The sequence below is a fragment of the Cetorhinus maximus genome, chromosome 6 (assembly GCF_964194155.1).
Source record: "Cetorhinus maximus chromosome 6, sCetMax3.hap1.1, whole genome shotgun sequence".
NCBI lineage: Eukaryota > Metazoa > Chordata > Chondrichthyes > Lamniformes > Cetorhinidae > Cetorhinus > Cetorhinus maximus.
In genome coordinates, this window is record NC_135884.1 from 84,873,468 (window position 1) to 84,898,313 (window position 24,846).

The 24,846-nt window shown below is 41.9% G+C and overlaps 1 protein-coding gene across 3 annotated transcripts in view; it reads right to left on the reverse strand.

Moving 5' to 3' along the window:
• vac14 (vac14 homolog (S. cerevisiae)) overlaps positions 1-24,846 on the reverse strand; it is a 353,410-nt gene that overhangs the window by 71,457 nt on the left and 257,107 nt on the right. For all 3 annotated transcript variants that reach the window (XM_078543974.1, XM_078543973.1, XM_078543975.1), the window contains exons 18-19: positions 6,364-6,443; positions 5,137-5,287 (exon numbers count right to left, since the gene is read on the reverse strand). In XM_078543974.1, coding sequence (XP_078400100.1) covers positions 5,137-5,287; positions 6,364-6,443 — 231 coding nt within the window. The remainder of the gene's footprint in view (positions 1-5,136; positions 5,288-6,363; positions 6,444-24,846) is intronic.

A 24,846-nucleotide genomic window follows, 5' to 3' on the forward strand; every position in this document is an offset into this window, starting at 1 on the left:
AGCATTCAAATGTTTCTTAAATGATTTGAAGGTTTTAAATTGCTTCATGTTATCTGGAAGTCCATTCCATGTCATGCTTTGTATGAAGAACTTCCAGAATAGAGGGCTGAGGCTGTACTGAATACTAGAGTTGGAACAGCAGGGGCACAAGGTTGGAGAGGTTGTGGAAGCAGGATGGAGTAGAAAGGACATCAGTTCCAATAAACAGTGGACAAAAGAATCAAAGGAACATATTACTCAGGAGCAGGAGTAGGCCATTTAGCCCTGAATCGCCATTCAATAAGATCATAGCTAATCTGTTTGTGGCCTCAACTCCAGTTTCCTGTCTGGCCCCTATAACACCCTTAACTCCCTTGTCCATCAATAATCTGTCTAACTCTGCTTTGAATAAATTCCATGACCCAGCCTCCACTGCTCTCTAGGGAAAGAGAATTCCACAGATTAACGATCCTCTGAGAAAAAAATTTCTCTTCATTTCTGTCTTAAAAGGGAGACCCCTTATTCTTAATTTGTGATCCCTGGTTCTAGTCTCCCCCACAAGTGGAATACTTTTCCTGGTATCCACCCTATCAAGTCCCCCCAGGATCTTATACGTTTCAATAAGTTCACCTTTTATTCTTCTAAACTGCAATGGGTATAGGCCCAAACTGTTCAACCCTTCTTCAAAAGATAAGCACCTCATCCCAGGAACGAGTTGAGTGAACTTTTTCTGAACTGCTTCTAACAAAATTATATCCTTTTTCAAATAAGGAGACCAAAATTGTACACGGTATGTCAGATGTGGTCTTACCAAGCCCCTGTACAGCTGCAGTAAAACTTCCCCACTTTTACATTCCATTCTGCCTTGCAATAAATGCCAACAGTCCATTTGCCTTCCAAATCTTAGCATTGATAGTGGCAAAGACTTCGGGCAAATAAGTGTTTAAAAATAATGGTAGATTCTGGTTTTTGCAGCATCAGTTTATATTTTACTTTTGCAAAAATAAATTTATAGTCTTGTTGGGGAAATGAGATTATTTTTAAACAGTTAGTTGTGATAATCCGGAATGCACTGTCTGAAAGGGTGGTGGAAACAGATTCAGTAATAACTTTCAAAAGGGAATTAAATATATACTTAGAAAAAGAAAATCTTTCAGGGCAACAGGGAAGAGCAGGGGAGTGAGATTAAATAGACAGCTCTTTCATAGAACTGACAGAGTCACGGTGGGAGGAATGGCCTCCTTCTGTGTTGTAAGATCCTATGAATGCTCCAGTTTAAATTTTTTAGGGTCATTATGACCTCTATCCCATTATTTCCTTACGCCATCCACATTATTAAACTTTCCCAACCAGGACAACAGGCTGGAGGTGCTCCTCTCAGAACTCCTTCAACAGTACTGTGTGGACAGCTGTTAAAACTGGAGTGACGCACTCCCTTCTTTCCTACCATCCACTTTGATGCCTCACCAGTACAGCGTGGCCAAGATCAGGAACAGTAGGCACAGATCCATAACTCAGTCTGCCCCCCTTCTTTAAGCTTTCCCTATTGTGTGGAAAAGAATCCCAGCTACCTTGCTTACCAGCTTCATGCAAAAAACAGCAACTCATCAGGGATGAGATCAAGATTACAAATACATAGACAGAGATAGTTGAATGCTGAAAGCAGCATGAAGGCACTGGTACTGCTGGAACCAGGGAATTGATATGCCAAAGTTGGCAATTGAAGATGTGAGTATATGTAGAACTTAGTTTGATACTGCAGAGCTTTGCTCGACTGACTATTGCTCGGGTCAGCAGCAGGGGAGTGGGGGAGAAGTGCAACTGGGGGAATATTAAACAGGCAAATATTACAAATTCTTTCAAGGAGACTGAATGTGCCGAGTAGCCTCCATGGTATTGCTGACTACAGGCATGTAGGTGAAGGAACAGGCCTGATTGGTCTTTGCAAGCCCGTGATTTCTTGTTTTCTGCTTTACGTGAGACAGGAAAACTCTCACTGGAACATGGAGTAAGTGAAGATGGGCTTGTTTTGTTTTGCAATGGACAGTCAGTGGCTTGCGCATTCACTGCAAGAAGGGAAGCTAATGGAGAGGATGAGCAGTACAGAAAGCCAGGCTACAAAGTGGATGCAAACTGTGAACAACCCTGTGTAGTTTGGCAGCCTTCATCAACACAAAGATGAAGTGCAGTGAATTATATTCACCACAAACACTAAAACTAAATAGAGTGAAGAATTTGAAGAGAGGAAGCTTTGCCAGAAAGCACAATCACTTTACTGTAGTTACTAGGAGAATGGGACTGACATTTTCCATTGCCTGTGCCAGATCTCTCTCGGTGGCTGTTTTTTCTCTTTCCCTCCCCTGAGGATTGCCACATTTAACTCACTGATTGCTTAACCAGCATCCAAAACAGAACAGAACAGCATCTCCCATCACTGATCAAGTTCAGCACTGCCCATCCTCTCATGGAATGTAGCTACACTCCCAAAGGATTGCAAAGTTAATGAATTTTTCTTTTCAAATTGGAAACCAAATGAAGCTGTTTAATTACTGCCTCAGTTGTCTAATGCCACAAGATTGAAAGGAGAAAATTAATCACACAAATCCTTGTCAGATCGATAAATGTAAAAATACTAATTATAGCACACTGCATGGGGGCAATTTTTCTTCCTGTTTCAATGGGAGGTTGATGTGCCCTCCCTTGGTTAGCTCAGAAGGTTTAGAAATTAAATATAGATAATCTTCTTAACCATGGTTTCCTTATTCTTAGAAAGTTCCCTTATGTACAAATAGAACATTGCCTTGATACCATAAGAGGGTGAAAGAAAAATCATCTGGGATCTTTTCTCTTTAAGTATATTAAGTTCCCAATAATTAGGTGATCTTTCCCCTTCCATTACATGCAGTTCCTAAGTGCTTTGCCTAAAGAAGGCAGCCTTGAGACCCTAGGCAACAGAACATGCATGAGAATTTAACAGAATTGGCTTCCAAGCCATAGCTGACAGGTAAGCACGCTTGTGCATAGGGTACACTTCTTTCAAAAATCAAGAGGGTTTAATAATGTCTACAGCAGGCAACATCTGCTCTACTGATAGGCCAAAGAGTTCAGTTCACCAAATGCTTCCTCCCTGGTCCCTTCTTTCAATGTAGGCCGTGAACTCCCACAGGGCATCAAGACACAAAACATAGCAGGGGCTGAAGAGCAGAGATTAAGCTCCCATACACACATGGAAATTTAGCGGACTGATGGTGGGAGTTTTGAGGACCTTCGTCTTCAGAGCAGCTTGGAGCACCAGTGTTCTTATAGTCCTGAGCTTAGTAAACACATGCCTATCACATGATACCGAGCAGCTGTCCACATGCAGACCCAGGAAAGATGATAGAGGCCATTGTGCTCCGGGTCCTACCATTAACAGACATCTTGTTAATCCATTATGCTGACAGATGGTGTCAGGGAATTTTCCCAGTGAATTCAGCTTTCTTTTGATACGGGGACAGTTAGTCACAAAGTTTTCTACTAAGGGAATGCTCTGAATTGAAGTTAAGATGAATACACAGAATGAATAATGAACTATTCAGTGATATCTCTGAAAAGCACTGTGTAATTACCAGTACTTTGAGTGCAATACCTGGAAACTGCAAGGCAATCTTACTCTACCGATAGACCAAAGAGTTCAGTTCACCAAATGCTTCCTTTCTGGTCCTTACTTTTCAACATAGACCGTGAACTCCCACCTGGGCACCAAGACAGGAAACATAGCAGGGACTGAAGAGCAGGGATTAGGTAAAGAATTGAGTTCCACTGAGAAAGATTGACTAAGCTCGTAATTACAGTCATCATTTTGTTTCTTTTTAGCTGGTCGAGCTCCTATGTATGGTAGCTTCTTGTGTGCCTACCTTACAAATATACAAGTTCTTTTTCCCTCTACACTACATAAAGCATTCATGAAAGTGCGATTTCTAGATCGATAATTTGAACAGCAAGGGACTCAAACCTCCCACTACATGCATGCATGTGGTTAAACTTGTAATTCAGGCATAATATAGTCGAGCCCACTTGCACAGTTCTCTGACTGATGCAAGTCCTTGTTGAATCCTTAAAACTGAATCAACCCTCTTATACATAAATCTGGCTTTTCTTCAGCCTGTCAATAACAGTGTTTTAGTGATTTTTAATCAAACTGCTTCCTTAATTTAAAAGGGTTATCAATGTGAATCAGTGCAGAGGATGCAGCTTGGAATTTAGTGTTGACCCTCATCACCTTCGCTCAATCTGGATTGACTTTTCAAAAAAAAAATTCATTTAGAGAACGTGGGCATCGCTGGCAAGCATTTATTGCCCATCCCGAATTGCCCTTGAGAAGATGGTGGTGGGTCGCCATCTTGAACCACTGCAGTCCACGTGATGTAGATACACCCACAGTGCTGTTAGGGAGGGAGTTCCAGGACTTTTGACCCAGTGTCGATGAAGGAACAGCGATACATTTCCAAGTCAGGATGGTGTGTGGCTTGGAAGGGAACTTAGAGGTAGTGTGCTCCCACACACCGACTGCCTACTGTAATGTACATGTCACTAAGTAGACTCAGTGAAAAAGTGCAAGGAAAGATCCAGAGAGTTGAGGGATAGGCCATGTGGTGCAATGTGAGGTTTCCACCTACAAATCCTGATGGTGCCAGAGAAAGGTGCAGAGCAAATGGGCAAGTGCCTCTCCACAGGGAATTTTAGGGGGTGGGGGGGGGTGCGTGAATGGAGGGTGCTAAGGAGGAAAAAAGAGTGGAGAGAAGTTCAAATAAAAAGTAACTCAACGTTCCTTGCACCTCGGATCACTCAATTCAAGAACAGCATTAGGAGAGGCCTAGAACCCCTGCCTGCCATTTCAGGCTGGAGAAGCTGCACATGGTGTTGGGGGAACCTGGATAGGGAAAATGAGAGTGCATTAAACATGGGTTGCGAGGGAGAGAAAGAGGTGGGATTACCCATCTCCCATGTATATAATTCACAGAGTGGGTCAGTTCTCCCAAGTCATGAGGGGAATGGTCTTAAGGTGAAGGGTGATACCTCAGCTGTGCTGCCAAAAGTTAAAACTTGGATCACCAATTCCAGTTGTCCTCATCAGCAATGTTCCATGAATCACTGATGATACTTATTGTTACTCACGTAGTTCGCATAAGTTCTGGGTTGGGTACACACTGCAGTCGATGCGAGAGGAGCTGGAATGCTTTGCTCTGGGGCAACAGCATGAGGAGTCCGTACAGGGCTTTGATCAGGTAGGGATTGTTCTCAACGTCAAGGAGCTGCAACCTCAGGTCTGAGATGAAGAATGGCAGATAAATGAACAATTACAACCAGCATTTATATAGCATCTACAGCATCATAAAAATGTCCCAAGGGGTTTCACGGCAGGCAGGGGAGGGGTTATTGGGCAAAATTTGACAGAGCCACTTGGAGATATTAGGTGAAGTGACCAAAACCTTGGTCAGAGGTAGGGTTTAAGGACTTAAAGGAGGAGAGAGGCAGAGAGGTTTAGGGGAGGAATTTCAGAGCTTAGGACCTTGGCAGCTGAAGATGCAAACACCTGTACTGAAACAGCAATGTCAAGTTGCCACAGGTCTGTACGGGTCGGCACGCTCCTTCTCCCCTCATCCCCCACTCATCCACTGTTTTCATTTTACTGGTGATAGGACGATCATGGCTTTATTCCTAATTTAAGCCTGTTGCATGCGAAAGAGTGTGTGCACACAGTACCTGCAGAGGGTTAAGTGGGTATTTTTATTTAGTGGGGGAAGAGAGGCAGATTTCCGTTTGTCAGGGATAGCAACTGAAAAGGCAGGATTTTCTAATATTGTCAGTTTGCTCCTCTCCAGGAGGTATCGACTCCTCGTAATGCACTGTTCCCACAGCTAAGGACTGTTTCCACAGCCATGGCTAAGGGCATTTCGGCTTCAAGCCAGAAGGATGAGTGTCAGCAAACTGTTTGATGGTGGCAGGTACAATACCCACCCAACAGAGTGTCTGATTGGGAGCAGGATCCATGGCTGATTCTCCACTCAGTAAACCGGGTCTTGCGACTGTCTGGGCTAACTCAGGGCAGACTGGGGAGCTCATCATGGGCCATTGTTACTGAGTTTCATGCTGCCTGAACCAACTGAGCCAGTGGGGCTGCAGAAAGGAGCTTTTATAAGAAACAGTAAGCGACATTTCATTTTGAATCTTTCACAAGAGTCAGAGCTTTTAAGTTGCTTCCTAATTTGGTATGCTCCCAATTTCATGCAGCTGCCAGTCAGCACTCATTCATTCTGCCCCATTTTCTGATACAATATTGCTTCCACACCTGGGACTCCAACAGATGACATGGAAACATCAAGTGCTGCAGGGTTTACTTACACGTGAAGATTGGACACTCGATCAGCTGCACCAGCTTGTCCACCTCAGTCAGGAAATCAATCGTTACCTCAAGGTCCCCACTGGAGTAATAGTTAAGGCAAATGGCGAGACAGAAATGGAACATGACAGCATGGTAGTTGAAACTGCAATGATTTATTGAAGTAGAAATCCAATAGGAAATAAAAGAAAAAACACTTGCATTTATATAGCACGTAACGATACTTTTAGGACGTCTCCAAGTAATTTGTCAATAAATTACTTTTCAAGTGTAGTTAATACTGTGAAGGAAAATGTGGCTGCAATATTTATGTAAGATCCTACAAGCAGCAAATTAAAGAATGATCAAGTAATTCTGTTGGCATTATTTGAGGTGCGCATATAGAGGAGGCAACATGGAGAACTTCCTTGTTCTTCATTGAATAATGCCATGGGACCTTTTGCATGTACCTGAGCAAGTAGGCAGAACCTTATTTTAAAGGCCTACTTGGAAGATGGCCCCTCCGATATGGCATTATATTTTTGGCCTTGATTATGTGATCAAGTCTATACAGAAGCTTGAACCAAAAGCTTCTTCACTCGAAGGGTTTGGAATCTTTGGAATTCTCTACCCCAGAGGATTGTGGATGCTCCATCATTGAATATATTTAAGGTTGGGATAGCAGACCTTTGGTCTCTAAGGGAATCAAGGGATATGGAGAGCGGCTTAAGTGCAGGTGAGGCCAAGGATCAGCCATGATTGTATGGAATGGCAGAGCAGGCTGTTTGGTCTACTCCTGCTCCTATTTCTTATATTCGTATGGTGGCGTAGTGGTTATGGGAAAGGACGAGCAACCCAGAGGCTCGTCGGTTCTGATTCCAAACCTAATACCATGATTCACATTTTGCCATCAGAATCCCACTGGGAATCCGCCAATTCCTGTTTGGTTTGGCCAACTCATGTGTCAGGTCTATACTATGGGGTTGACTCTTAATAACCCTGCATGCCATTCAGCTTTACAAGCACTTGCTAAAGAAGCCCACATTCAACTGCCTTCTCAAGACAAGGAGGAATCACCCACAATCCTGAGCAATAATAATAAAGACCAGAGGTGGGAACGTCGAGTGTTTTCAACTAAATCACCAATGGAAGTGGTACTTACATATGAACATACAAATTATGAGGAGTAGGCTACTCGCCCCCTCGAGCCTGCTCCACCATTCAATAAGATCATGGCTGATCTGAATGTAACCTCAATCCCACATTCTTGACTACTCCTGATAACCTTTCACCCTCTTGTTAATCAAGAATCTATCTAGCACTGCCTTATAAATATTCAAAGACTCTGCTCCCACTGCCGTTTCAGGAAGAGTTCCAAGACACTCAGCCCTCAGTGAAAAGATTTCTTCTGATCTGTCTTAAATGAGCAACCTCTTATTTTTAAACAGTGGCCCCGGTTCTAGATTATCCCACAAGAGGAAACATCCTCTCCACATCCACCCTGTCAAGACCCCTCGGGATCTTAACGATTTCAATTAAATTGCCTCTTACTCTTCTAAACTCCAGTGGATACAAGCCTAACCTTTCCTCATAAAATAATCTGCACATTCCTGATTTTAGTTTAGTAAACCTTCTCTGAACTGCTTCTAATACATTTACATCTTTCTTTAAATAAGGAGAACGGTGCTGTACACAATACTCCAGATGTGGTTTCACCAATGCTCTGCACAAATGAAGTATAACCTCTCTACGTTTGTAATCAATTCCCCTCATAATAAATGATAATATTCTATTAGCTTTCTCAATTACCTGCTATACCTGCATACTATGTGATTTATGCACTAGGACACCCAGATCCATCTGAATCTGAGCTCTGCAATCTCTCACCATTTAGATAATAAGCCTCTATTATTTTTCCTGCCAAAATGAATGATTTCACATTTGCCTACATTATACTCCACTTGCCAGATCTTTGTCCACCCACTTAACCTATCTATGTCACTTTGTAGCCTCCTTCCGTTCTCTTCACAATTTATTTTCCTACTTATTTTTTTGTCATCAGCAAATTTAGCAACCATTCCTTCGGTCCCTTGATCCAAGCCATTTATATAAATTGTAAAATGTTGAGGCTCCAAGCACTGATCCCTGTGGCACACCACTTGTCACATCCTGCCAACCAGAAAAAGACACATTTATGCCAACTCTGCTTCCTGTTAGCCAGCCAATCTTCTATCCATGCCAATATGTTACCCCCTACACGATGAGCTATTTTCTGCAATAGCCTTTGATGTGGCACTCTCATTGACTACTAGTTCCGCTTCTCAAAGCATATCTAGCCAGACAATACATTATATTTCAATATGTTAGGGTCATCATATTAACCAGTTATTAGCAGCCCCACCCAATTTCCTGATACATCATTGGGTTAAAACAGCTAAACTTCACTGACCACCAATGTCCCAGTCTGGTCTCTGGGCTGAGGTGACAATGGAATAAAAAGCTGGATTTCCCTCACCTGAGCCCTATCCAGTGAGCCCTGTTGGGAACATGCACGTATGGATATCTGGTGATGGCAGCATTAAGCAATGATGCCCCTGTTACGGCTTAACCAATAGTTGACACTCAGGCTCATACATGAAGAACGGTCATTGGGCTCAGGGATATAAAGGTGCTTGGTATCTCCAGAAGGAAGTGGGAGAGAGGAACTGCTAGAAGGAGGATCCTGCAATTAAGCACTCTTGATACTTAACACCCATTGAGGTAATCTCCAGTGGCCCAAATTTTTTTATCCATAAATGGATTGTGGGTATTGTCAGCAAGACCTGCATTTATTGATCACCTTCTTGCTTCTTGAACTGCTGCAGTCCACGTGGTGTTGGTGCACCCACAGTGCTGTTAGGTCAGGAGTACCAGGATTATGACCCAGTGACAATGAAGGAATGATGATATATTTCCAAGGCAGGATTGTGCAATTGGGAGAGGAACTTGCAGGTAGTGGTGTTCCCATGTGCTAGCTGCCCTTGCCCTTCTAGGTGGTAGCTGGGAAGTGCTGTAGAAGCAGCCTTGGCAAGTTGCTGCAGGGCATCTTGTAGATGATACACACTACTGTCAAGTTATTTGTGCCTGTGCACTGTCCAATAAAGGGACATTTACTTTGAACTGCACAATTGGATTAAATCCCTCTATCCTCCCCCCACCAAAATGCAATAGTTTCAAAAAGTCACATCAAGCACAGAGTGAAGAATCCTTATCAATGCAGGCTTTATTCTGAATTAATTTAATTGTAGAATATGCAAGCAGTCTACTGTTACGCCCGTTATTACTCATTGGTTCAGAGCAATAATTGCTACCATGTTTATGCTTTCCCTGATCTCAGGTACACAACACATGGCTGAAAACACTCACTCACAATCTGTCCGATGTTGAGAGCTGTTTACTGCCTAAGAAAAAAGAGGATACAGAAGGGGGAATGGTGTACCTCCAGTATAATCAACGTAGGAATAAATGCCAATCAGCTCACAAAATACCAATAGACAAGTGATTTACCAATGCCTTGTTGTAGATTAAACACTGCTGCTCTCCATCTGTCCATTCTCTTTGTGTAACACAATTGGGTCATCAAAAGCTCAAAGCTAAATTCTACCAGGATGTGGTTAATTGCACAGTCAAATTGCAAGCGAATGCCCCTGCTGAACTGTAAAAAGAACAAATTCCCACTTGGAGTACCCAGAGAAGGAGTGGCTCGACAGGCACTTGACATTGGGGATACGGTGCCAGTTCATTCCTGCATTTCATGTCATTCTAATCCCTATATTTTACAGTTATTGAAAGCACTAAATTCAAGGAAAAGTAATGCCCGCAATGCTGCCCTGACATTAAAAGGGTGCAAACAAAACCCATCTCTGTAGAGGTCAAAAGCACCACCTCTTATCTGTTCAAACCAAAATTTTCAAAAGCAAAACAGTCCTGAATGAAGACAAACTGTGATATCTTTCATCAAAGGCTGTAGAATGTGTGACCCCTACCACACCCACCGCCTGCACTTTCCTAATTCCACATTCCATTCTCTGCAATAACCTAGTCTCTGGATGTGTAGAAAAATGCCACAATTGGTCACATGCATTATTAATACTCACACTGGTCACAATTGAAATGTTGAAGATGGAATTGCAAAGGAGGGTTGAAACCAGATGCAAACCATCATTTCAAAGCAGAGAGCTGAGTCCATGTCTTCTAAAAGCTACTGCATTCTACAGTCCACTGAACATTACAGTAAGTACATTTTACATCAGAAATTCTGCTGCCTGAGCAAACATTTCACTTCAAAGCAAGGTTTCTGAGTTCATGCTTAAGCCCCTGGGCCAAGTTTTACTTCCAAAACTGCTGCAGATGCCTAGTTTTCTATTTATTCCATCCACCAAGTATCTCAGCACCATCAGCCTGCCTTCACCAAGAAAAAGACTTGGATTTATATAGCGCCAAACTTCAGGAGGTTCACAAAGTGCTTTACTACATCTTATATTTATATAGCTCCTTTAACATAATAAAATGTCCCAAGGTGCTTCACAAGACCATCAATAAACAAAACATGACACCAAGTTATAGAAGGATATATTGTTCAGATGACCAAGAGCCTAGTCAAAGAGGTAGGTTTTAACGAGTGTCTTAAAGGAGGAAAATGAGCTAGTGAGGCGTAGGGAGGGAATTCCAGACCTTAGGGCTGAGACATGTGAAAGCATGGCCGCCAATGATGGCGTGATTAAAATGAGGGGTGCTCAAGAGGCTAGAATTAGATGAGCCCAGATATCTCAGAGGGTTGTGGGGCTGGAGGAGATTAAACAGATAGGAAGGCAAAAGGCTTTGGAAGCATTTGAAAACAAGGCTGAGAATATTAAAATCAAGGTGTGATTTGATTGGGAGTCAATATAAGTCAGTGAGCACGGGAGTGATAGGTGAATGGGATTTGATGTGAGTTAAGACATGGGCAGGAGAGTTTTGCAGGACTTCAAGTTTACAGAATATAGAATGTGTGACACGAGACTGCACTACATTGCGATAGTCAAGTCTAGCGATAACAAAGGCACGATCAAGGTTTGAGCAGATGAACTGAGGCAGGGGTACAGTCGGACAATGTTATGCAGGTGGAAATAGGTGATGTCAGGGGCTAAGACTCCACTCTACATTTTTATAAATATATATTATATATATATATGTTATATAATCATGGGTAATCTATAAAATTATATTTTTTAAAGCTGGAAATTCTGAACTTCTATACAGTGCCTACAAGACTAAATCATCTCTACGTACCTATCCTATTGGGGAAGTCATCTCTGTGGAAAAGTGGATTACCCAGTATCATCTTCAATCTGCCGACTCTGAAAGAATACACCATCGGACTTTTGATTCTGGACTCTGAACTCATGTGAAACAATAATTCTTATCTTCTCTGTGGTCTTTGCCCTGTACCTCTTCCTCTCCCTTAGCCCTCTTTTATTGTATGAGTATACTGGGGATTACGGAGCGACACCCCCTCCCACGTTATGAGTGTGTAAAATAAACTAACCCTCTTCGTTCACCCTATCTCGAGTTTGCTGTGAGGTTATTAATAGAAATTGGATCAAATCAAAACTGAAGGGTTGGGAAATATGCCACCGCTTACAAAGGGGGAAATCAAAAACCAAAACACCTTTCTGTTTATGGATGGGTGGTGAGAGGAGAAATCAGGGCTGTTTAAATTATACCCCCTCCTGTCTGTAACAGTGGTCCTAGTGATGACATAAATGTGAGGCCGGAAGCTCACCTTGGGAACAAATGTAACATCAAAGTTGCGAACATCTCAAGGGAGAGGGGGATTGAGTCGGTAGCTAGGGAATGGCGTTTAGAGTGAGATCCAAAAACAATGGCTTCATTCTCCCTGCTATTTAATTGAAGGAAATTTCTGCTCATCCAGTACTGGATGTCAGATAAGCAGTCTGATAATTTAAAACAGTGGAGGAGTCTAGAGAGGTGATGGTGCTGAGTGTCATCAGCGTACATGTGAAAACTAACATGCGAATCCAGCCTTCGGGTGATGTCGCCAAAGGGCAGCATGTTGATGAGAAATAAGAGGGGGACAAAGATTGATCCTTGAGTAACACCAGAGGTAACAGTGTGGACGCAGGAAGAGAAGCCATTGTAATTGGTTCTCTGGCTATGTTTATTACAGCAAGACTACACTTGAAAAGGTAATTAATTGGCTGTGAAGAGCTTTGGGGTACCCTCAGACTGTGAAAGGCGCTACATAAATGTAAGTTCTTTCTTTATGATAGAAATGGAAAACATTCCTTTCCACAGCAATGACATCCTTCATCTCCAAGACTCCAAGGGGAGCTGCTGGAACTGAGCTTTCGGTTCCAATTAGCTTCATGTCAGTGCAAAAATGCAAGCAGTATAGGCATGTGTGAAACAGTGATTGAAACAGAAAGGTCATTAAAACCTTTTGGGTTCACTCATCACTTTTTGAGTAAAATTACACTCCTTGGCCTGTGGCAAAGGTGAATGGTAAGTAATGCAACTGACAAAATCAATGGGGTACTGACTCTGAGAAAAGGTGCTCAGAACAGAAAATAACTACTCAGGCAGTTATCTTCAATTATTCTAAGTGACATCTCAGCACGTGCAGCACAATTCCAATTCCCTACATCAAATGGGTAGATGTCCGTTTTGAAATGCTAGAAATCAAACAGATGGAACTTGGTACCAGAAAATGCAGGAGTTTTGGGTGTGGATGAAACTGAATAAACTGTACAAGACCATGGATTTGCATGTCTTTGGAGAGCTAAGGGTCTTAACTTTGAGAGAATAAAAACAGAAAATTCTGGAAATAGCCAAGAGTTACAGAGTTAATGTTTCCGGTCAATGATTTTTCTGTCCTGATGAAAAGTCATCAAACTGAAATGTTAACTCTGTTTCTCCCTCCACAGATGCTGCCAGACCTGCTGAGTATTTCCAACACTGTTTTTATTTCAGGTTTCTAGCATCCACAACATTTCGCTTTTGTATTAACCTTGAGGGAAGTGGCCAATTAACTTGTTAAATGCAATCTTCACTGGGTGGTTTGAACTATGCCAACTGCTTTTCTGCTGTTTGCTTGAGTGCTGTTGAGACATGATGTTATGCAACTGCCTGGGGGTTAGTGGGGGGGAGACTGCTACTGAGGCTGAGGGATCCTAACATGCAAAGGAGGGTTTTTAGTGGATACAGATAACACTGTTCCTTCTGAGACTGTGAAGCTCTTGTATGTACCTTTGCATCTTTGTCCTACCAAAGCGTCAAAACCACTCCAGCATAATATATATATATATATATATAAATATATATAGACTTGGCATGGATTCCATCCCTCTCTACAATCATTGTCTCAGACGGAACTGAACTGTTTATAGCCTTGGCATCCTATTCAAACCTTAACTGAGCTTCTGACTTCATATCCTTTGCAAACAATGCTTACTTCCAACTCTGTAGCATCAGTCAACTCAGCTCTACTTCAGCCCATCTGTCTAATTCATGCCTTTGTGACTTTATTGCCTCAACAATTCCAACCATCCTCAAGCCTATAAACTGCACCACATTCAAACCTCTGCTGTCTCTATCCAATGCCACACCAAATCCCATTAACCCTTCGCTCCTATCCTTGCTAAACCTGAATTAGCTCCTGGTCTTCCAATGCCTCACATAATTTTCATGTCTGGGTGTAAATCGCCCCATAGCCGCACTTCTCAATATCACTAACGTTCACTAGCCCAAGGACCTTGCCCCAGGCTCTGTTCCTCCAATTCTGGCCTCTTGTGCGTTCTCAACTCTATTTGCCCTACTTTGGTGCCTGTGCCTTCCACTGTCTAAGCACTAAGCTCTCAAATTCCTCCATTAACACCTGTGTTTCTCCATCTTTCTCTCTTTCTCTCCTTTACAATGCTTCTTAAAACATTTATTTCTTTTGGACCAAGATTAATGTTTTCCTTGTGTTTCTGTTAAGTATCTTGGAACACACACACACACAAATATATACATGATAAAAATATATATATGCATACACATCATTGTGATGGCTAAGGAGCACAGGCAAGAGCGTCCAGCCTTTAGAACATTTTCTTCAGCACTGAAGAAATTCCACTCCTCTAGCTTCACCTACACAGAATAAATGGAGCAATGAGGTTAGCAGGGCTAGCTACAGAAGCTAAATTTGAGGACCACGACAGGCAAATTCAGATAGTGCAAGGCTCAGTTTCAAATGTTTGATACATCCCTTATGGGACTGAGCTTTATTAAATAACAGACGAGGAAAAAAAACTTGCATTTACATAGCACCTTTCACAACCTCAATGTCCCAAAGTGCTCAAAATGATAAAAGGATATGAAAGGACTGATAAAGGGAAACTTTTCTCCTTGAGTGGGAATCCAGAACAAAGAGGTATAAATCTTCAAGTTTGAGCTAGGCCATTCAAGAGTGAAATCAGAAGGTGCTTTTCTCCACTCAAAAGGGTAGTGGACATCTGGAATTCACTTTCCAAAAGGCAATCAACACTGTCACAATTGAAGCTTTCAAGACTGAGTTAGACAGCATTTTGTTATGTAATGTTATCAAAGAATATGAAAGAAAGAACTTGCTTCTACATGACCTCAGGATGTTCTAAGATGCTTTACAACTAATTAAGTACTTCTGACATTTAGTCACTGGTGTAATGTAGGAAATGTGGCAGCCAATTTGCACACAGCAAGGTTCCACAAACAAAAATAAGACAAATGGCCAAATAATCTGCTTCGTGATGTTGGTTGAGGGATTGATATTGGTCAGGGCATCAGGGAGATCTCAGTCTCTTTGAAATAGTGCTGTGGGATCTTATATATCCAATTGAAGGGGGAAAAGAAAAAGAAGAAAAGAACCAAAGCATGGGTGGATTATATTTTACTTTTGATACCAAAGGCCGTGGTGTTGGGGAGCATGAACTAGGGGCAAAAACAGACTGATAGATTAAAAAACAAGTTAATTTAAGGGGCAGAAGGATATACTGAGGTCAAGACATTTTCTTCCTCCCTGGGCTAAGATTTGGTTTGTGTACTTAAATGCACAGCTCATTTTAAAGAGCTGATTACCATGGTTGTTGATGTGTCAGCCATTGAAATTGCTTCTGTGTGAGCCCACCCATTTTGTAAGGGGGACAGGAAGTGCAATGTCAAAACACAGTGCCTCCTGAACTCTGTATTGAATGAACAGAACTGACATTGGCTATGCATTTAGCAGTAGTGTGAGGTATACCAGTTTACAATCGCAGTACTTAGCCTCAATGTTAATTTATTTAAAACCTTTACAAGCACACTAGCTTTTTTCCATAGTAATGCGTGCCTCTTCATTTCCTAAGAATCTACCCTCACCCAAAACAAAATTCAGAATTGAATATGCGTCTTGGTAGCTGAAGAAGCATTTCACGTACATCTAATTGCAAATTATACTTTGACCTGCTTTGTTCTCACTGAACCCATTCCTTCCATGAAAATAAGAGTGCCAGCACTAACAAGAATGCAAAGGCCATCTACTGTTAGCCAGTTCGAGTTTCCATTTCTTTCTGTGCACAAGGCAAAATTGAGCATTTTGGTGCCAAAAGAACAAAGGAACAAGTGTAAACCAGTCAGCCCTTCAAGTCTGTTCCACCATTCAATTAGACCATGGCTGCTCTGTACTTTAACTTCATCTTCCTGCCTTAGTTCTGCAATCCTCAATACCCTTTTCTAACAAAAATCTATCAATCATAATTACAAATTTTTCAACTGATCCTCAGACTCAACAGCTTTTTTTTTGGGTGGGGGGGGGGGTAATTAGTTCTAGATTTTCACTGCCTTTTATATGAAGAAGTGCTCCCTGAATAGTCTTATTTTGATATTATACCCCTCTGTCTTGGGCTTGCCCACCAGTGGCAATAGTTTCACTCCATCTACCCTATCAAATCATTTAATTATCTTAAACACCTCCATTAGATGGCCCCTCAGTCTTCCACACTCAAAGAAATACAAGCTTTGGCTTTGCAGCCAGTTTTCATAATTTAACTCTTTTAGCTGGTTTTATTCTGATGAAAACTGCCATAAAAACATATTGTAGATCCAGATCTCTCAACAACACTGATGTAACGATGTGACATGACACCATTAAATAAATCTGTTGGGGATAGTGCATCCACACATAAGCTGGCAAATTTAGAGCAGATTTGTCCAATTTACAGGTGACACAGCTTTTGATCTCAGCCTCAGCTTTCACATTTCTAGAGTGCAGCTGTGGAGCACCTTGTGAAAGGACAATCAGGGCATGATGAATGAACAAATGTGAATGAAATTATAGAAAGGAAAATGTTGGAAATACTCAAAAGTCCTGCAAGTGTCTGCAGAGAGAGAAACTGAGTTAATATTTCGGATCGATGGCCTTTTCCACCATTAATGACAGTAATAATCTATAAGGTCAAAAAGCAGTACATTCTGACCATCTGGTTCATTGTCTAGGAGACTAACTGAATATAAAAGGCTAATAGAGATGTATCAAAAAGATTGAGAAGGCAACAAACCGGGAATGATTAATGACATCATGCAGTCTCACTGAAGAGGACCAGCTGGCTCATAACCGTCTCTACTCTCCACTGAGGCTTGAGGAGAATCTTTTTGAGTCCTCCAAACTTATTTTTTGGTCAGTGCAAGATTATAAAACTTAATTATTTGAATTTGCATTTGTTTCATTTCTATCCCAATGCCAAGCCTGCTGTTGCTCACTTTTTGCAACCAGTATTTTGAGGATGATCTATCCCCTATCCTAGGAAGGGGAACACAAATCACAGCATTGTGCTCCTCCCCATCACTAATGCTGGAAGCCTTGATTTTCCAGTTGCTGCTCTTTCTGGGTTTAATATAACTTTGAATGGAAACTTGAGTTAGGTTCCCTCAAAGATGAGTTAGCAATAAGTCTCTTTTATGTTTGGTTCACCAGATGTGAGCATCGCTGGCAAGGCCAGCATTTGTTGCCATCCCCAATTGCCCTTGAGAAGGTGGTGGTGAGCTGCCTTAAGAATACAAAAACATAAGAAATAGAAGGAGAAGGCAGTCCGTCGAGCCAGCTCCGCCATTCACCACAAGCATGGCGGATCTTGGGCTTCAACTCCATTTTCCTAATCGCTCTCCATATCCCTTGATTCCTTGAGACTCCAAAACTGTGCCTATCCCAGCCTTAAATATATTCAATGAAGGAACATCCACAACCCTCTGGGGTAGAGAATTCTAAAGATTCACAACTCTGAGTGAAGAAATTTTTCATCTTAGTCCTAAATGATTGGTCCCTTATCCTGAAACTGTGCTGCTGAAGGAACGGAGGGATATTCCAAGTGAGGATGGTGTGTGGCTAGGAACAGAACTTGCAGTGGGTGGCATTCCCATGCATCTGCTGTCCTGGTCCTCCCAGACACTAGTGGGTCTGGAAGGTGCTTTGAATGAGTCTTGGGTGGGTTGCTACAGTGCATCGTGTAGCTGGTACACACTGCTGCCACTGTGTGCTGGTGGTGGAGGGAGGGAATGTTTAAGGGATGGGGTGTACTCATCAAGTGGGCTTCTTTATCCTTGATGAGTTTCTCGAGTGTTATTGGAGCTTCAATCATCCAAGCAAATGGAAAGTATTTCATCCTGAAGGCCCCATGATTAATATCCTAGGGGTTACCATTGACCAGAAACTTAACTGGACCAGTCATACAAATGCTATGGCTACCAGAGCAGATCAGGGGCTGGGAATTTTGCGGTGAGTCACTCACCTCCTGATTCCCTAAAGCTTGTCTGCTATCTATAAGACATAAGTCAGGAATGTGATGAAATAATTTTTTTTGAAGTGTAGTCACTATTGTAATGGCGGAAACATGGCAGCCAATTTGCACACAGAAGAGTCCCATAAATGGGAGATTATCAGAGGGTGAGTGATGGAGACAGGAGATTATCAGAGGTTTAATGATGGAGTTGGACAAGGAGATTATCAACAGATTGGCAATCCCAGTGAAACCAACCCAAGCTACAGACTGTTGTCTTCAGGAGGGAAAAGCATGGAAGTTAGAATAAAATAACCCTGGCAAACCTATTTGTGGATCCATTAAACTTGTGAAATTGTATAATTTATAACAGCCATACAGTATGTTCTAGAATATCAATTCAATTACTGTGCAACCGATTACTGCAGAATTAATATAAACTGGGGACTTTGCTAATGGAACTTCAACTCAGAATAGATAATTGCTGCTAGCAAAATACAGATTAAAAATCTAAAGAAAGAAAAGAAAGATTTGCATTTGCATTGTGCCTTGCATGATTTCAGGAAATTACAAAGCACTTTACAGCTAATGAAGTACTTCTTCTTTTAAAGTGCAGTCACTATGGTAATGCAGTAAACACAACAGCCAATTTGCACACAGTAAAATCCTCCAGATGACCAGATTACCTATGTTCAGTGATGTTGGTTGAGAGCTAAGTATTGACCAGGACCCAGGGAGAATTCCTCTGCCCTTCCAATAGTGCCATAGGACCTTTTATGTTCACCTGAAACATAGTGGCTCAGACAGCACAGCACTGCCTCAGTACTGCACTGATGTGTCAGTCTAGATTATGTGCTCAAATCTGTGGAATGACGCTTGAAGCCAGAACTTTCTTATTAAGAGACAGAGTGCCACCAACTCAACTATGCACAGGAAACTTTTTGGGGGCCCATGAAATATCATTCAAGTTCAGAGGTACCCTCCCTAGTGGACTGCAAACAGCATTTGATTTTCAGCAACCAGGTTTCAAATCAGACATAAAATGTACTTGTTCAAACTGGTAAGTAAAGTTTTGCAATGGTTACTCTGATCACTTGGAAATAGCAAATCCTTACCTGGTTTGGCCTAGATGTGATGTCTTCCAACACTGTGGTTATCTTTTAAATGCCTTCTGAAGTAACTTATTGCTCATCCTCAGTTGACAATTGATGATAGCCCTGCCAGCGATGCCCACATCCCAAGAATGAATAAAAAAAGATCAAAACCTATTTAAATTTGCTGCTAGCCTTCTCTGCACCATTTGCCATAGGCCCAGTGTTTAAGTCTTTCCTCAATTATAGTTTCACAACCTTGACATCATCCTGGTGAATCTATGCTCTCCACAACTTTAATGTTAATTCAAAAATGGCACATCCAACCTGGCAGAGTAGACTGTTGTAGGACCAATGCTTTCATCAAATACATTGCTTTACTTTATTTTACTCTTTACACCACATTTATAGACCTTAAAATGCTGTGGCCTTTATTGCGGTTTTATTTATCTGCATTTGTACTTCTGGGAATTATGTATTTGAAACCTTAGGTCTCTCTGTTCAGTCACACTCTTCAGCATCTTTCTACCGAATGTACACTCCCATTCTGTTTCTCTTCTTAAAATGTATAATCTCACACTTGCTCACACTGAATTGCATCTGCCCGTCCATTCCACTAGCTTGCATCTTCCTGAAGCGCTTCAAGTCCTCACCATTTGTCAAATTTGCAACTTTTGTCATAAAGTTTTGAGATTGTGTCCTCCATGTCCAAAACATTTCTCTAAACAAAGAAGAAAAATGGGACCTACCATAGCCTCTGGGTTGCCCCACTTCCAACCTTTCGTCAATCTGAACACCACCCCTTTACTCCAATTGTTCCCTATCCATTAACTCTGTCCATATATGCTCTTTGAGACTCCTTATATCACATGCTTTCTAAAAATCCATATGCACAATATCCCCTTTACCTATCTAATTGGTCATTTCTTCAAATAATTCTACTAATTTTGTCAAATACAACATGCCTTTAACAAATGTTTGCATTTGGCCATGGTTAACCTAAATGCTCACTAACTTTCTCTCCGATTATGGACCCCTTATGTTAGACTTGTTCGGCTATAGTGACTGGATTTCTCCTACTCTCTCTTCTTGTACAAAAGGTGTTTCAAGGCATTTTCCAATCCCAAGGGCACAATCTGCATATTTGAAATTGAAAAGTTGTGGCTGGGCTCTGCTGTTTTCTGCCTGACAATTACCTTCATAACTGTAAAAACATCAATGAGTTCTACCACACCAAAGATCCACGTTACAAACACAGCAATGCCTTCTCTCCCCAAATCAAGATGTGGATGCTGGTGCCTCGGAATAGAATGCGTTTTCCACATCAGAGCTCCTGGGTTTAGTGTGAATGGCCCTATTTATAGCTTGCCAACAAAAGCACCTTTGCAACGTTTCCAGTTTGCAGACAGGCAATCTTGGTGGCCTCTTCCCATTAGGTAGGTGGCTTGATACTCAGCTACAGGCAGCTTATTGCTGTGACCTCACTGCCAACCAATTTCAACAGAGCCAGTGGGAAAAGTTCACCCCAAGTCTTTTCTTGAATTCAAGTCCCAGAATCACCCTGTCCCCCCAGCACAAGGATGTATCTTGTAATCTTGGCTGAGAACAGTATTTGGTGAAACCACTGATTAAATTCCCAAGACACTCCCAGGCCCTACAAGAAGTTCCCTGTTGTTGTGCATTCCATTCATGAAGGGAACAATGCATTCACCCTCACTTTGCACCATTGTGTCAGTACTCAGATGCCAGACTCGCTCAAGCATCAAGTTCATGAGCTTGAATCTAACTGGAAACTCAGCATAACGTTTTTTTTATTCTTTCATGGGCGTCACTGGCAAGACCAGCATTTGTTGCCCATCCCTAGTTGCCCTTGAACTGAGTGGTTTGCTAGGCCATTTTGAGGGCAGTTAAAAATAAATCATGTTGCTGTGGGTCTGGAGTCATATGTAGGCCAGACCAGGTAAGGACAGCAGATTTCCTTCCCTAAAGGACATTAGTGAACCAGATGGGTTTTTAACAATAAAAGCAAAAAACTGCGGATGCTGGAAATCTAAAACAAAAACAAAAATACCTGGAAAAACTCAGCAGGTCTGACAGCATCTGCAATTGATTTCATGGTCAACATTACTGAGACTAGCTTTATAGTCCAAACCTGTGTCCCCAGAGGATTAATCTGGACCTCTGGATTACTAGTCCAGTAAACTTAGTTTGAAAGTAGTTTCCTAATTCAGAGGAAGGAACTCTGCAAGAAGCAGGCCAAGATGAGACACACAATCACCAATATTTAGGATTATCTGACATTATTTGAATGCTCTTCCTCCTTTCAAATATTCCCTTAAACATATGGAAAAGTTCTCATTATTCTCAACACTAAATACAATAGATTTTGGAAGAAAAGCTGTCTAGTATTCCATAAAGTTCATACAAAATTTTATGAAATATTCTGTGGCTCTTGACTCTATTCAGTCCATGCTTTTGGAGTTAAGTGATTACGTGAAAGACCAACAAAACCAATTTAACTCTACCTGCCCACTGAAAACCAAGCAGGTGAACAATTAAACACAAAGTCACTTACCTGCTTGGAATTTGACTCTTTCCTGTAGGGTTCTACTGGCAGTGAGACAGCTCCTAATACAGGCCTAAGCCTCATGAACTTGAGCAAATTGGGAGCCTATGACACCAATAAGGCTTTCCTACCAGGCTGAAGCTGGTTGATGGCTTTTGAGAAGGGTGAGAGGCCCTCCTGACAAGTGGAAGAATCTCCGTGGGCCAGGAGGTGTGGGAGTGCTCCTCTCGGCTACATGGGATGGTCCTGCTCTTCCCCGCTCAGCATTCTCTCCTTCCCTCCTGAAAGCACTCCCCCCACCACCTATATTGATGCCGGCCTTTGCCTGCTCTGTGCTCTCTTCTTAACCGGAGGAGACAGGAACTGGACTGGTTGCATTTAACTGGGCTTGAAACCTATACCAGGGAGTGTGTTTCGCATATGACATACCCCTTGCCCGCTCTATCGAAATTCATTACAGGTTAGATTCAATCAAGTGTCTCGTTATAGCAAGTAACCCTCATATAGGCCTCCTACATGAATTCATTAACGATAAAAGGTTGCAGATTTCCCCTTACTTTATCTTTTTATTAAGTCACTAGAAGGTAGCTAAAGAAACGAAGCAACATCCATGTGCAAAAGCTAAAAATACACTGGTCTGCCACCATCTGTGTGGAGCAAGGACAACTAATGCTTCAGGTACAGGATCCCATATCTTAACTCTCACGAAATCCTGTTCACCCATCATTCCTGTGCTCACTGACCTACACTGGCTCCCGGTTCTTGAACACATCGGTGAAATTCCCATCCTTGTGTTCCCCTCCCTGGTCTCCTCTTTTCCATCCCTGTGACCCACTCCAGCCCTACATGTTTCCAAGAACTCTTGCATTCCTTGAACTCTGCCCTCCTGTCCATCCCCTATTTTCTTTAAAAGCAAAATACTGCGGATGCTGGAAATCTGAAACAAAAACAAAAATTGCTGGAAAAACCCAGCAGGTCTGACAGCATCTGTGGAGAGGAAGACAGAGCTAACATTTCGAGTCCGTATGACTCTTCATAAGAGCTCTGATGAAGAATCATTCAGACTTGAAACGTTAACTCTGTCTTCCTCTCCACAGATGCTGTCAGACTTGCTGGGTTTTTCCAGCAATTTTTGTTTTTGTCTCTATTTTCTTTACCTCACCATTGATGGCTATGCCTCAGCTATCTAGGACCTAAGCTCTGGAATTCCCACCCGAAACCTCTCTGCCTTTCCACCTTCACTTTTTAAAACCTACCTCTTCCTAATGTCTCATTCTTTGGCTCTATGTTAATTTTTGTCTGATTATGCTGCTGTGAAGTCCATTGGGATGTTTTACTCTGTTAAAGGCATTATTTAAATGCTAGCTGCAGTTCCTTCCTCTGAACTCTGAAATGATCACAGCTGAATAAGGGTTTCCAATGATGTTGGTAGCCTACCTGCGTGATTCTATTTTTATTTCAGATTTCCAGTTTAAAAAAAAATCTTTTTGTGGATGACTGGTGGATGTGGCTAGCATGCAGTTCCTGGGGCACAAGCTAGTGACAATCAGCAAGTGAATAGGGAGTTCCTTAATAGTACGTTGCATTGCTCTATACCTCAGGGAAGAGGAAAAACAACACGACTGCAGTGGTTCTGTGATCCCTGCAGTGTCTGTAATAGGACACTCCAACACTACAGTCATATCCATCACATTAGCTTTAACAATCTGTACACACAATTATCTGTGACTCTCATTCTAGGTGACCTGGTAAACATTGCTCATTAATTTTCCATAATTGCATGTTGCAATATTAATGACCCTATTCATACATTAGTCACATTCCGCATTGCTGTAAATTGTTTTTTTTCTTTAGTGTTCCAGTTGATTGCCATCAAGCTGGATACTTAATATAAATTAAGTTGCTCCAATGTCAAACTGGGTAATGGTATCAAATGGGAGGTTCCAGGTTCAATCCCCAATCTGTACTGTTAGCAGGCCCTGGGTTAAGGGAGGACAAGATAGCAAAGCTGTAAAGAGAAAAAGGATAGAGGATGTCAAGGCAAATAAATAGGGGTATAAATTACAACAACTTGCATTTGTATAGCAGCTTTAACACAGCGTCATGCCTCAAAGTGCTTCACAGAAGCATATGGATAGTGAGCAAATGAATGAGATGTTAGGAGAGGCAACCAGAAGTAGGCATCAAGAAATGGATTTTAAAGAGTGTTTGAAAGGAACAGAGGGATATGGCAATGCAGAGGGATTTAGGGGCAAAAGGCCCACGTAGCTGATGGCATGGCAGCCAATCTTGAGGCAAAAGGTAAGAGAACTGGACAAGAGGACAGAACCATAGGGCGAGGTCAGGAAGAGCGGTTTTTAAATCGCTAAAGGAGATTATGAAGGTAGGGAAGAGCAGGGCCTCCGAGGATAAGAATTTTAATTTGAGATGTTGGCGATCTGAGGCCTGAGCACAAGGGCAGAGGTAATGGGTGAGTGGGACTTGGTGTAGTGTAGAATGCAGGAAATATGGTTTTAAAGAGGGTAAAGATTATAAAGGGTTAAGAATAGGGGACGGCCAGGAGATCATTGGAATAATTGAGCCTGGAAGTGGCAACAGCATGGGTGAGGGCTTTAGCAGCAGATGGGGTGAAGTTGGAGAATCTTTCTGCTCCTCCAATTCTGGCTTCTTTTGCATTCCCGATTTCCATCACACTTCCATTGTCTTCAGCTACCTAGGCCCCAAGCTCTGGAATTCCTGCTTCAAATCTCTCTGCCAGTTCATCTCCTTCAAGATGCTCCTTAAAACTCAGGTCTGAGCAAGCTCCTGGTTTGGTCAAATTTGGTATGATCATGGTCCTGGGAAGCACCTTGGGATGTTTTAATATGTTAAAAGTCCTATATAAATATAAATTGTTGTTACCACTCATCACTGGAAAATTGAGAATGTCATGCTGAGGTAAGTATGGCACTGAAGTTTCAAATCTTGTTATAATAATTATAGCTTCAGGGTTTAATCACACTTTGCTCAATTTCACTTGTTGCTGCTCAATGATGTGGTGAG